Raw genomic sequence first — 14003 nt, 5'->3', positions numbered from 1 at the left:
GCAGCCAAAATGGTGCAGGCATGAGCATGGTGGAAAGACCAAATTGGAATTATTCAAAATTATCACCAGAGTCGGTGCTGGGGGTTTACAGCACCAGCTTGGCTGAGTGGTTTTGGGGAGGTTGAGCTGTGGAGGGTGTTTGTGTGGGCAGGCAAAGCCAAGGGGCTGTGGTGGGTGATGGTTTCTGCATGGCCATGGCCCTGGGAAGCTCACACAGGGCAGAGGAGTGGGTGCCACAGGGCCCTGTGGCTGAGCCCTGCCAGCTCACCCATCCTGCTGGCACTGTGCCTGCTCCTGCTGTTCCATCCCTGCCACCCCAACACTGATGTGCTGCCCTAGGGTGCTGTGATTTACCTGTGAGGCTGTTCCCCTCCTGAGGACAATGTTCAGGTGTTTGGAGTCCAGGGAGAGGGAGAACAAATGCTAAACCAGGTCAGTGGCCTGACCAGGGGACACAAGTGACACCAGAGCTGCTGCCCAACAGCACAGGCTGGATGTTTTATTACACTGCTATCCATGGCAGAGTAGTAAGACTTTTTAGAGGCCAAAACTTAGAAAATAACTGGCAGGGAACTAAAACATACAGAACAAAGGACATAATTCTTAAAAATAATCTTCAATTAAATTGGGGAATTCAGCCAAGTCCCATATTGGCTGGTTGGTAACACTACTCGTTACCATGGCTTGGTGTAGCTGTGCTTCCTGCCACTTTGAGGCTGTCTCTTTAATGACATTCTATATATATACACATATATATGTATGTATCACATCCAATTTTAGGGGCTGGGGGCGGGGGCAGGAGATTTATTACTCTGTCTCAAAAATCTATCACATTTTCTATTGAAGCTTTTAAACATGGTGAGGGGGTTAGCACTGCAGTTCATGCATTTAATTCCTTGAGCTGTAAATAATCATCTTTATGTCATTGGCTCCAAAGGGTGCATTTTTTGTTGTTTTTAATTAATGTTGCAGAATCAATTTTTGTCATCACTTTTTTTTTTTTAATGTTAAAAACCCCAACCAAAACCCAACCAAGTAGCCAACCTAATGATAGGAGGGGACAGACCTCAAATGATTCCCCTTCCTCTGTGCCAGTGGAGCAGCTCTGCACCACAAGAAGGCCAAAGGTACCTGGGAATAGCAGCAGGCAAGTGAGAGCCCCAGCAAGTGGCCAGGGCTATTCTGCATTCACCACTTTGCCTGATATGGATAAAAAGGACATTTTTAGTTTTGGGACTTTGGGGAGAAAAAAATAGACCAAAAAATGCATGGGTTCCCCTATGACTGTTTAAGTTTTAGCAATGTTTTATTTCAAGTTTACCAAAATTAAAATAACTAATTGTAGCCTATTACTGGGATAAAGTGGGATAACAAATTTCAGACCAGGCAGCAGCCTCTTAAAACCTCTTTCAATTTAAAAAAATTTGAACTCCTAGATGTGTTAAGGAACTCTTGAGTATTCTCAGACAATCTGCTTTATACCCAAAGTGATAATTTCAAGGGGGAATTAGTTTTAATTTTTAGTTAAAGCAGGAATTCAGGCCTATCTCCAAAGCTACCTCTGGAATTTCCATCCAGGGTGGGGCTGGGGTTTGGGAACACCAGAGGTGTTCACAACTGCAGCTGGGTCTGGTGCTGTCCTGGCCCTGTTTTTACTTGCACACATGCACACACCCCTCATCTGTTCTATTCTCACTGCCAACATAGGGGGACTTGCCAGATACTACAGCAAGCTGATCTATTGGAAATGTGTTTCTTAAAAGTTCTGTATTGTATTTCTTAGTGCAGCCCCAAATTCCACCCCATCCACATGGCTGTCAGAGCCTGGTGCTGTTCCCCAGCATCTCATGGCCCAATTTCAAGAGCAGGTACTTTGGCAGTTAATCTCTATTTTCATGAGAGAAAGACAGAAAAGAGATATAGCAATGGATTAGAATTTTATTTCATTTTCAACTGAAACTCCCAAAAGCTCACTCTCAACAAATCAGCCGTAATATTATAAATGAACCTTTATTAAAGACACTTCAATGCCATTTGTTAGACACTTCAATATCTTACATGTTTTTCAATGTACAACATTGTACCAAATTTTCTAATAAATAAATAAATTTGTACACAAAAGTAATACTTCCTCTTTCACATTGCCTCTTAGAAGCAGCAAATTCACATATTTAGTGGAAGTCATAACATTAGGCAGTTAACTTTATTCAGAAACATTATTTTCAATGTTATCATGGCAAACATGCTTTGTATCCACACTGGTGATGACATTTCTGCCAGCAAAACGAGCCCATTGAATCATTCCCATCCTCCCCCTGTCCCTGGTTCCATGAGTTGGTTCTGGAGCACTTTTCCCTTCAGTGAAGGGAAAACTGTGCTCGGTTTATAATTTTCTAACATCCATTTCCTTTTGCTTTGAATAAACTTGGCACTCAACATAATTCACCACCTGTCTCAAAGTGCAAACGTGTCAATAGTCAGGGACTGGGACAGACAGGTACTGGCTGAATTATGTCTGGCTTCATCCAGGGGCAGCTGCTGCTCTCCCTCATCCTCAGGGCCTTTCCTTACAGGAGCTGGTGGCTCCTCAAGCTAGGGCTGGCTAGGACCAGCTTGTAATAAAACCAAAGGGCAGCTTGCAGCCATTCCCTGAAACCCCACAGGTGCAGCAGCACTGGGGCAGGTCCCTCAGTGATGGATCCAAAGTGAACCTGAAGGGTTTGTGCCCTTATCTCTGCTGCTTGTTCTGAACCACAGCCCTGGCAAAGGTGGATTCCCAGACTTGGCCTCAGTGGAACTGGTATTTGAGTTGCTCCTAAGGAAAAAAGTAACGACCCCTGCCCCTCACCTCCCTGTGATAAACCTGCCCCAAAGTAGTCATCACCAGAGTTAGCAACCTCATGTTAGCAGAACTCAAATCACAAAGAACTGGGAGTCCTCCATCCACAGGAACCAACAAACACCCAGAGAAAGCAACCTGTCTATAAATAAACAGCGTCACTGTGAAGCCAGAAATGACAAAGATCTGTTTGACTGAGGTGGGCATTTCTTTATATCCCCCTATTAATAGAGGAACTTAAAAGACCACATAAGAACATTTGGGACATTTCCATTTTTAAAGTCTGTTCAACCATGAATCCACAGTTTTCCTTATAAAACAAGTGTATTTCTAACTAGCCCAGAATTGCTACACAAGGCAGCATAACTCACTTGAAGGTGATATTTTCATATAGAGAGTCTGGCTGTTCAACTACAAAGTGTAATATTGTGTTGCAGGGGGAAAAAAAAAGTGTTGGATGAATTAGTGATACAGCTGTCCCCTTAGGAGTGCAGTTTAGTTTTGTTGTCAAAACAGCTCTATGGTTTCAAACCCCCCATGGAACAGATGTGTTTTTTGGGTGTGAAAATGCATTACACTGGCAGAGGTTATTTATTCTAAGCAGGGCAAGGCTGGAGTGCTGCACACACCTCAGACAGGTAGAGCTGGCTCCCTTTGGGAGGGATGGTGAGGACTGTGGTGCTCAGTGCTGTGCCAGCACACATGGCAGGTAACACCTCCTGTGATGACCTGTTTGAGAGGTGCACTGTTATGAGACCACCCCTGGTTTACTGCACAAGTTATTTATTTTGGTAACAACTTCTTCCCAGTCAAAACAGCCTTTTCCTCTGGTTGTTTTGGGGCTCTGCACTGTTGAAGAGTTATTTAGTGCCTCTTGTGTGGTCCACTTTAAAGTCTCACACAGTCATGGTTCAAATGCTAATTTTTATAAAGTTTTGAAAAATAATGGAATTTAAGTTCTTCCACCAACAGGAAAATATCAGGTTGCTATGTAATTGCTCACTGCTTTTTTTCTTTATAAATTTCATTTGACACAGTTGAAGATCTCTGTTATTAAATGTGTTAAATACAATAAATTTCCAAGGGAAAGGAAATTTGTGCTAAGTAACTCAATTGAATCACAGAATGTCTTGGGTTGGAAGGAACAGAATCACAGGATTAACTAGGTTGGAGGAGACCTTTGAGATGATCAAGTCCAACCTATGACCTAACACCGCCTTCTCTGGCTAAGTGACAGATCCAGTCTTTTTTTAAACACATCCAGGGACGGTGACTCCACCACCTTCCTGGGCAGCCCAGTTCAATGCCCAATCGCTCTTTCAGTGCAGAATTTTTTCCTAATATCCAGCCTAAACTTCCCCTGGCATAGCTTAAGGCTGTGTCTTCTTGTCCTGTCACTGGTTGTCTGGGAGAAGAGCCCGAGCCCACCTGGCTACAACCACCTTTAAGGGAGCTGTAGACAGTGATAAGGTCACCTCTGAGTCTCCTTTTCTCCAGGCTGAACAACCCCAGCTCCCTCAGCCGTTCCTCACAGGGTTTGTGTTCCAAGCCCCTCACCATCCTCGTTGCCTCCTCTGGATGTGCTCCAGCATCTCATTGTCCTCCCTAAACTGAGGAGACAGAACTGGACACAGCACTCAAGGTGTGGCCTCACCAGTGCCCAGTCCAGGGGAAGAGTGACCTCCCTGCTCCTGCTGGCCACACCATTCCTGATCCAGGCCAGGTGCCATTGGCCTTCTTGGCCACCTGGGCACACTGCTGGCTCATGTCCAGCTGCTGTCCATCAGTGCCCCCAGGTCCCTTCCTGCCTGGCCCCTGTCCAGCCACTCTGTCCCCAGCCTGGAGCACTGCAGGGGGTTGTTGTGGCCAAAGTGCAGGACCTGACACTTGTTAAACTCCACATTGCTGGACTCAGCCCATCTATCCAGCCTGTCCTGACCTTAAAGATGATCTTGTTCCAACACCCTAACATGGGAGGGACACCTTTCATTAGTCCAGGTTGCTCAGATGTCCATCCAGCCTGAACATCTACAGGGATGGGACATCCTCAGCTTCTCTGGCAACCTGTACCAATGTCTCACTAGCCTCAAAGGGAAGAATTTCAATTTCTTCTGTGTTTAACCTAAATTTCCCCTTTTTCAGTTTGAACTGCAGTCGTCCTTATAATTGAGGGCACCAGAACTGTGTGCAGCACCCAGCTGGGGTGTCACCTGAGTGGAGCAGAGGATGACAATCTGCTGCCCACAAGGCTCTGGATACAGGCCAGGACACAATTGGATTTCTGGGCTGTGAGCACACATGGCCAGGACATGTCCAGCCTCTGATCCACCAACATTCCCAAGTCCCTTTCCTCAGGGCTGCTCCTGGTCACTTCACCCAGCCAGTACCTGGGATTGCCCCAGCCCTGGTGTACATGGTGTAAAGGAACTCCCACTAAAAAGAGGAAAATCCCTTTGGAACGGTCTGGCTTTTAAAAGTTCTGTTTATGCATTTAAGGCACCAGAATTATTTCTCTCACAAAGTTTAACAGCAACCTGATACTGAAAACAATATTGCCAAAATTGTAAAATTTCACTCAGTTTTCCATGCACTAAAGATTAAAATAGCCTCTGTAAAAGATATATATATATATTTTTATATATATATTTATATATGAAAACTCTTATGTACAATTGTATCAAATACTTTTCTCTTTACACAATAATCCCTTGCATTTATGTGCTTCATATGCAAGTTGACTTTTGAACACTTCATACTTCTCAGGGAAGTTTTAAACTATGTACAATCAGATGACGCTCGAACAGGAGTTTGTTCCCCATACAAGCTTGTTTCTCATACCTCAGTTGGTTGCCTTTGCCAGGCCATCAGTTCAAGATTCGAGGTAGAAGTAAGTAGCCTATATACTCTGTGCAAAAAAAAAAAAAAAAAATTAAGAAAAGTAATAGTGTGTTTGTTAATTTGCACGTGGCAGTCAGTCTGTGCTCTCAGTCCAAGGACCTGTTGGGCAGCTTGGGCTCGTGAGTGGTGTCACAGGGCTGGGCTGTGCTGCTGTTGGGCAGGAGAGCCTGCTCCACCTCTGCCTCCCTCTGCAGATCCAGTAGTGCTGGGGATATTTCGGGAAGCACGTTCAGTTGCTTTAATGACCCTCCTGCAGGTGAAGCTCTCACCAAATTAAGGTTGTTAAGCTCTGAAGGCTTTGCTGCTGCTTGTGAAGAGCCTGCAAAACACCAAAGGAGCAGCATGGTTAGTGATGCCCAGCCTGCCAAGCACTCTGTCTTAGGTTGCAATACAAGATGTGACAAAAGTATGTATTCTATCAACATAGCTGAAACCAGCTGGGGCAGTGACTCTTATTTCTGTGGGAGATATCCTCTGCTAATGGGCCATCTGTTAAAACCAGGTGGGGCAGTCACATTTATCTTTTCCACAACCCATCCTTCCTCCAGGAAGGTATCTTCTGTTAGTGGGCCATTGAGTCCCAGGGCATGACTGATAAAATTACATCATCCCATTGGGAGATGCTCCAGCCAGGGGGAGGAGCCAAGCCTTTCCCACCTAGATAAAAACTGAGATTTGGAACACCAAGGCAGCATTTTTTCCACCGGATTCCAGAGGAAAAAATGGACCTTTCCACATCATCACTGGACCTCTGGAGGAAAACTGCACCTTCTACAGGACCAGTGCTTCAGCTGAACCACATCTGTCATCCAGGAGGATGCAGCCACCATTTAACGGGACTGCTACCAACACCCTGACTGACTGACAGGGTGTGAGGTTGTATTCTGTCAGTGTTTTGGGGTTTATTCTCTGTAATACTGTATTTCTATTTTAATTTTCCTAGTAAAAAACTATTCCTATTCCCACACCTTTGCCTGAGAGCCCCTTAATTTCAAAATTACAATAATTTGGAGGGACGGGGTTTACATTCTCCATTTTAAAAAGAGGCTCCTGCCTTTCAAACCAAGACACGCTCCCAATCCTCCATGAGCCTGGAGGCCTTCCCCAAGCTTAGTGACTCCCTTGTGTGCTCAGGCCAGCTGAGGGGAGCAGTGTCACTGTCACTGGTGCCCGTGCTGCAGGACGTACCGCGCGTGTCTGCGAGCAGCGCGCCGCCCGCGCCCTCCGCCCTTATCCTGTCGTGGTTGCTGGGGTAGAGGGTCCCGTCTGTCTCCACCCTCTTGCCAGGGGCAATCCCGTTGCAGGGCTGAGCATGAAGAAGGCTGGTGGTGCCTGCACCCCTCTTCCTGTGGCGCTCCTTGCTGCTCAGTGCACTGGGGTGGGTGCTCTCCACAGTCCTTAGGCTCTCCGAGTCCTTGGGGTAGATGTGCACGTTCATGCTGTCCGTGCTGCCGCTGCACTCCGTGCACACCACGGGCAGCCCGTAGCCTTTGGGGGAGGAAGGGAAAATCAGCAAGGGAAGATGGGCAGCTGGAAGTGGTCAGCACTGGAGCACGCAGGTCATGGAAGGAAAGGGCAGTTCTGGGTAGTTCAGAGGGGAAATCTCTCACTAAATAATGTGGACACTTTGTGGTCTTACACAGGGCTATTACACACCCACCTTTCAGAACTCTGTAGCCACCATCACTAAAGGTAGTTCCAATTAACAGCTTTAGTTAGTTAGGGATTCTTTTTCACTCCAAAGTACTTTCTTTTTTTTAATAAACTATGCATTTATTTCCTTTTCCAGACTTTCCAATCAGGCTAGAAGTGCAAAGTGGAACTTTCCTGTCGCTGCTTTAAAATACCAAGTTACCTTTCTTATTTTTGTGCTGCTGCTTTACAGAGATCACCATCAGCTCACACTGTTGTCTCAAGATATGTTATTACTGGTAGTGGGAACAACAGATGAGCAGAACTCAAAGCAGCAAGGAATTTCTAAATATTGAAAGTTAATTTCCTTAGTGCGCTCAACAACTTTCCATTATTAAAATTTACACTACTTTCTCCTAGAGAGAAAATTTGTTTCATTGGCTGATTTTCTGTGGCTTTTACAATACAGTGTGAGAACAGAAAGCACATCCTAAAAATAGAAAAGTATGAGTGTAACACCCTAGAAATTGGCAAAGAGCAGAGGCAGGTGTAGTGCCCAAAACCACCTTTAAATTTTGAAAATAAATTAAAAAGCTGAGCTTTGAAGTCAACAGTTCTTCTAAAAGAGCATGAAAAAATTTAACACTTTCAGTTTTGAAAGTGCTCTCATATTTTAGGAATATCTCAAATCAAAATTCCCATCAGCCAGCTGCACAGAATGGCAGTTGGGAGCTTTACTCTGCCTCTTTCTGACAGTTCCCCAAATTCCAACCATCCAAGCTTGAGAGAGGATCAAAGCAAGCTGGAAAAAGTAAATTTTCTGTGCTTGCACCTGAGAATCATTCTGAGCTTTTTTTTTCCTCTGAAGGTAACAATTTCTTGTGTGAATGCTGTCTGACTTGGAGGGTTTTGTGATCTGTACAAACACGAAATGCCTTCCCAGATTAATGGAGTTTGTACCTGTCTTATCTGGAACAAGCATTCCATCGGCCATATCCTCAGTTTTCCAAGTGTCTTTATTATAGCTGATACACAGCTTGGGTTGTCTACAACCTACAGCAGGAGCTTCAACATCTGGACACCTTCCAGCGTCAGCTTGACACATCCCTGTAACAAACAAAACATCTGGGTAAAGATCACAGCCATCTGCTCACAATTAGATGACTTGTTGGTCTTACTTATACTGGAAAAGGGAGGAAAAATAGCAATGGAGATAATAGATAATTGTCAGCAAACATTTAACAGAATAAATGCTGCACAATCTCAGGAGGATCTTAGTTCAGAACTCTCAACTTCTTCCTAATGTGCTGTGTTTAAATAGTGTAAAACCCCAACATTTAATTTCAAAGCCTGAAGGCAGGGACAGGCAATGCTAATGCATTTTCTAGTGCGACTATGGGTAACTCTGCTGCCAAAAAAAGAATCCAAAATTAGCAAAATACCAGTCCTTAGGGCCTGACTGAACAGTTTCTGAGGCAGTCAGCTTGTAGGAACACTTACTCCTGGGAGAGGAGAGCTCTGTGAAGTCAAACACAGATCCCTGCTCTGCAAAAATGCAGGAGTTACATTATGAAGATCTCTCAGATAACTCAGAACAAACACAAACACAGAAAAACTCTGGGCTGAGATTTCTACCTCCCATATCAAGTTGATTTGCAGCATTACAGAATAATTAAGCCATTTCTCACCGTTGCTGTCAATGTGCCCATTGGGCTGCTGGGTGTCCACTCCGATGGCCACTTCCTGGCGCTCCGACAGAGTCCCTTGGGAGGACAAGTAACTTGGCACATCAGGAGGCACAATAGTCTCATCTAGAGCAAAGGGAGCAGGGAAAAGTCAGTTCCCAGCAGGATTTTCAAAGTAAATTCGCATTTTCAAGGGGGATTTGGGACCAGATCTAGAACCCATTATTTTCTGTAGGTGCAGTGGAAACATTGCCTTAAATATTCCTTTCCTCTCAGAAGCCCCCATTCCTGATTTTGCAAAGCTTAAAGCTGTGGGAGAGAGTGCTGATAAAGACACTTTGAGTGTTTGCATGTGGCATGGTCAGTACACAGCAGGTGGAATAGAACTATTTATTCAGAATAAGTAAATTCTTCTCTTTCCCCTGAAATTCAGTCCCTCCTTTGACTCAAGTCTTCTGCCTCCTGAAGTCAGGAGTAAAAGTATTCTGCAGAACAGTGTATGATTCTTTGATTCTCTTAAGGAAATAAGTCTAAAGCCCCTTGACCATCCTTAGCTCTCTCCATTTTCTATCAGGAAATTTAAGTTTCCCTTGCCACACAAAACCAAGTGAAACTCAATTATATCTGGTAGGAAGCCCTCGATTTTCAGGACTGAAAAACGAGTTATAAAAGAATCCCACTAATACATCACACTGCTAATAGGCTATCCAAGACTTCCTACCTAGCCCATGTCTTTAAAAATCCTTTTGTACTCTATCTAAAGCTAAGCATAATATAGGAAGGCTGGAAATTCCAAGCAGGCTGGGAAAGTCTTAGGTTCTTCCATACTTCTGTTTTGTTCGGAGGCTGTGTAAAGAGAGCAGGAGACTATTCTCACTGCAACACTTATTTCAGCACCAAATTATCCCCTCTGGGCATCAGGAGAAAGCAATAAATACTAATTTTTCCTCTCAAAAAAAGTAACATATGCCCCCCCATCATCAGGGGTAGCTCTTATAGCCAACATGGAAAAGGGGATTCCAGCTTCAAAGTCTAATTTTTGAAGTTTTGACTTCAAAATCTTTGAAAATACAGATTTCCAAAAAGTAAGACAGATTCCCAGCATCATGGACATCATCCAGACTGTCTCAAAAGTTATCATTTATGGTCATGGAAAACCAAAGTAGCAAAGCAATGGCTGGAACTACTGCCAAGTGGAAAAGACCTTCCTGAAGAGCAAGCCAAGGGGAGAAATGCAGCTCTGAACATGCTTCAGCAGCAAGTGAAAGCTGGTTCCAGCCCCGTGAGCCAAGAGAACCAGGGAGACGAGCCAGCTGCAGCTCCAGCGGATCGTGAGGCTCAGCCTCGGCGGGATGCCAGGCATCACCAAAGCTCAGAGGGGACCCCGGGACACTGCAGCTACCTGTGTTGGTGACACTGTACTCTTCACTCTTCTTCCTGGTCTGGTAGATGATGCAGACCCAGACCAGGGAGGTGAGCACGATGCTGCAGACCACGGCGATGGTGATGATGCCCACGGTGGTGCGGTCCTTGCGGCAGCCCAGCGCCTGCAGGACGCTGACGTGGCTGTGCGCGCGCTCCGTGCCCAGCGTGTTGGACATCTCACACGTGTACTTGCCCGCGTCCTCCAGCACCGCGTTCCTCACGATCAGCAGCTGGTTGCCCGAGGTGAAGTGATGCCTCTCTGTCACCACCAGGGGCTGGTCACCTTTCAGCCAGGTGATGCGGGGCGGGGGGCTCCCCGTGGCTTTGCACTGCAGAGCCACGGTCTCGCCGACGGACACCACGTGATCTTCCAGTGGATGCACCAAAGATGGAGTTTCTGCAGGAGAACAGACACAGAAATTGATTTTTTAGGGACAGCGTAACGACAGATTTAACAGCACTGAATACTCCTCATGTTCCTGCAGACAGCAATGCGTGAAGCAGGCCCATGCTCAGGAGTATGGAGCTGCATACCACAACAGATCTACCAACCACAGCCAATTAGTGTTAAGTTTTCCCAACAAGAAACTTCTGAGGACATGGGCCAACAGCTGACACGTGAATTATTTCATAGACCAAGAGAGATGAAGTGCAATTTCCTTTTGAAGTAATTTTCCCAGACAGCAAATAGGCTGGTTGGAGGGGCTTCCTCAGCACAAGAGATATGACTTACAGCTCCTGCTCTTCCTTAACAGGTATTTTTCATTAGTGAACTACAGTGTAAAACAATGAAACAAGACTAAGCAGACTATTTGACTCTGTCTCTCTTTTATCTGCAACTGGTAAAGAGATTGAATAGCCATGCCTCCCAGTTCCCACTTGCACTTGGCCTCCTGGGGCACTGGTGATGCTTTTTTGGGACTACCTAAAAACAGAGGCCAGACAAAATTAAGAGAATAAAAGCTGTTATATTTATTGAGGAGCCTTCAGGTACATTTAGGGCAGATGAAGCCCCTCAGGGACTACACTCAAAAATGGATGATGAGTCACAGATTTTCATACTTTTATAAGTTTGGTGCATTTGCATATTGGAGATTAATCTTTCAATTACAGCTTCAGGTAATGAAATCATTTACTCCCCAGTTTACTCCCTCCCCAACTCACTTTTGTTTCCATCTCTCAGGGCCTGAGGCAGTGAGGTGCCCTTGATCCCCAGGCCTGGAGAGGAATTGTGTCTGACCAAAATGGGGAAGCAGTAGCTCACACTCTGTACGGAGTTTAGAGAGTCATACACTAAAAAACACAGGATTACGAATACACGGAAAACACAAAAGCCGAACTCCTGAGGACCTTACCCAGCACGGTGAGGGTGGCGTTGGCGAGCACGGAGCCTGCAGAATTCTGAGCCGTGCAGCTGTACACCCCCATGTCCTCGATCTTGACGTCGGTGATGAAGAAGACGTCGTCGTCGGGCATGACGTGCATGCGGCGCTCGCGGGCGGCGGGGAAGTCGGTGCCGCCGTCCTTCTGCCACGCGATCTGCGGCGTGGGGTGGCCCTCGGCCGCGCACTCCAGGCGCGCCGTCGTCCCCGTCCTGCTCGTGATGTCGTGGGGAGTTTTGATAAAGGACGGCAGCACTGATAAAGGGGAAAGGAGGAAAGGGATGTGAGTGATTGCGTGGGGAAGCACCATCTTCTGGGCAGGTCTGCTTTCCTTCCCACAGAGGGGATGAAGGTGACATTGCCCACGGGCAGGAGGATGCCCGCGTGCTTCTGCAGGGTGTGTCTGAACTGCTGGGGACTGACCCCATGTGTGCTTCTGCAGGGCATCTCTGGACTGCTGGGGACTGACTCTGTGTTTGTACAGAACACACCTGTCTGCAGAGACCATGACACCCCCAACTCAGATCATTAGAGCTGGGATCAAAGCTAATTTTCTTCTGTGAAAACCTGGGAAAAAATCTGTTATCTCTCCTACAGAAAACTTCCAATCACTACATTCCCTCTTTGCATCCCTTTGTATTTTGGTTTTCTTTGGGCAGAGTGTCCACCTGAGCAGCCAAAGAGCGGCAGCTCAAGCTGTTAAGAACACACATGCTGAAGTGCTTGTTTGGATGGCAGCCAACACAACATGGTGTGTGCCCCTCACAGGGCACTTCCCAGCATCCACTGAGATACCAACAGCTGCTGTGCAGAGGTGAAGAGCTCACCCATCAGGAATGAACCCTCGCGAGCAGCTAAGTGGGTGCCAAAGAGCTGCACCAGCTCCGAGCTCAGGCTGAGGCAGAAGAGGAAGCAGCGGGCACTCACCATTGACGGTGAGGCGGGCCTTGTTGGAGTAGGTGGAGCCGAAGTGGTTGGTGATGACGCACTGGTAGCGGCCCTCGTGCGCGAAGGTGACGTGCCGCAGGTGCAGGATGGTCGTGCACTCCATCACCTCCCCGTCCTTGGCCCGCACGTGCGCGAAGTTCTCGATCTCGGCGTTGTGCAGCATCTCGTTGTCCTTCTTCCAGGCAAACATCATGGGCGAGCTGCTGCTGCTGGCCGCCAGGCACGTGAAGCGGATGTCCTTGCCCAGCACAGCCACCGTGGTCTCGGGCTGGATGATGATCTGTGGCTTGGGGAAATCGTCTGGGAGGAAACAGCAATAGTCAGTGCTGGACTCTGAGGGGAAACTAGAGCAAGCCAAGAGGTGAAATGAGAAATAAGCAGGGCTCTGTAGAGCAGGTGCGCCACACACAGCTCCACTGAATTGTTGGTTTACGTGGGAGCATTGTTCCTCTGCTTCCTTCAGTGGGCTGAGATAGTCACTGAGTGACCTCAGACACCTACAAGACACCCAGCTCCTTCACCAACTGAATCTGAGAAAGATCTTATGTTCTGAAGAAGACAGACCATATTCAGGTTGTCCTTCCTTGTACAGTCCATGCATGAAGAGCCCAACTGAACTTAAAACCTCATTTCCAGACTTGCACTGGCAAGAAGTAGGAGGGGAGAGGGCACTTAAAGGGCTGTAAGAGTCATCTCCAGGGGAAAATCACTCACAGGAGGTTTTAGTGAGGTGGGGATTGGTCTCTTCTCCCAGAAAAAAGGACAAGAGGCAGTGGCCTCAAGCTGTGCCAGGAGAGGTTTAGATTAGCTAATAGGAAACATTTCTTCCCCAAAAGGGCTGTCAAACACCAGAACAGGCTGCCCAGGTCACCATCCCTGGAGGTATTTAAAAGATGTGTCAATGTGGCACTCAGTGGTTTAGTGGTATGTTTGGCTGTAGTAAGTTAATGATTGGATTCAAAGATCTTAGAGGTCTTTTCCAACCTAAAGGACTTGTAACTCTAAGCAGCCCATGCTGTCAAAGCAGAAGCAGCTGCATTTGCCTGTCACCCGACCAGGCTGGAAAGCTTTGCACACTCTCTCTCTGCCCTGAAGACTGTTGGTTTTAGCAAAGTTCCAAGCAGATTCATTTATTAGGTTTCTACAAATGGTGTAATTTAATATTTGACTAAGGTTTAATTAAACAGCCAGGCC

At 46.5% G+C, this 14003-nt stretch overlaps 1 protein-coding gene across 1 annotated transcript in view; it reads right to left on the bottom strand.

Annotated features, from left to right (window-relative positions):
• Nucleotides 1-1920: 1920 nt before the first annotated feature.
• The window catches only part of LRIG1 (leucine rich repeats and immunoglobulin like domains 1), a 91874-nt gene continuing 79791 nt past the window's right edge, over nucleotides 1921-14003 (bottom strand). The window contains exons 13-19 of the mRNA XM_088171290.1: nucleotides 12789-13109; nucleotides 11835-12116; nucleotides 10457-10876; nucleotides 9058-9180; nucleotides 8330-8476; nucleotides 6926-7225; nucleotides 1921-6056 (exon numbers count right to left, since the gene is read on the bottom strand). Coding sequence (XP_088027416.1) covers nucleotides 5824-6056; nucleotides 6926-7225; nucleotides 8330-8476; nucleotides 9058-9180; nucleotides 10457-10876; nucleotides 11835-12116; nucleotides 12789-13109 — 1826 coding nt within the window. The 3' untranslated portion in view covers nucleotides 1921-5823. The remainder of the gene's footprint in view (nucleotides 6057-6925; nucleotides 7226-8329; nucleotides 8477-9057; nucleotides 9181-10456; nucleotides 10877-11834; nucleotides 12117-12788; nucleotides 13110-14003) is intronic.

The sequence above is a fragment of the Sturnus vulgaris genome, chromosome 11 (genome assembly GCF_052056855.1).
Source record: "Sturnus vulgaris isolate bStuVul1 chromosome 11, bStuVul1.hap1, whole genome shotgun sequence".
Lineage (NCBI taxonomy): Eukaryota > Metazoa > Chordata > Aves > Passeriformes > Sturnidae > Sturnus > Sturnus vulgaris.
Note: the sequence above shows the minus strand (reverse complement) of the source record. Positions and strands in the feature narration are given on the sequence as shown.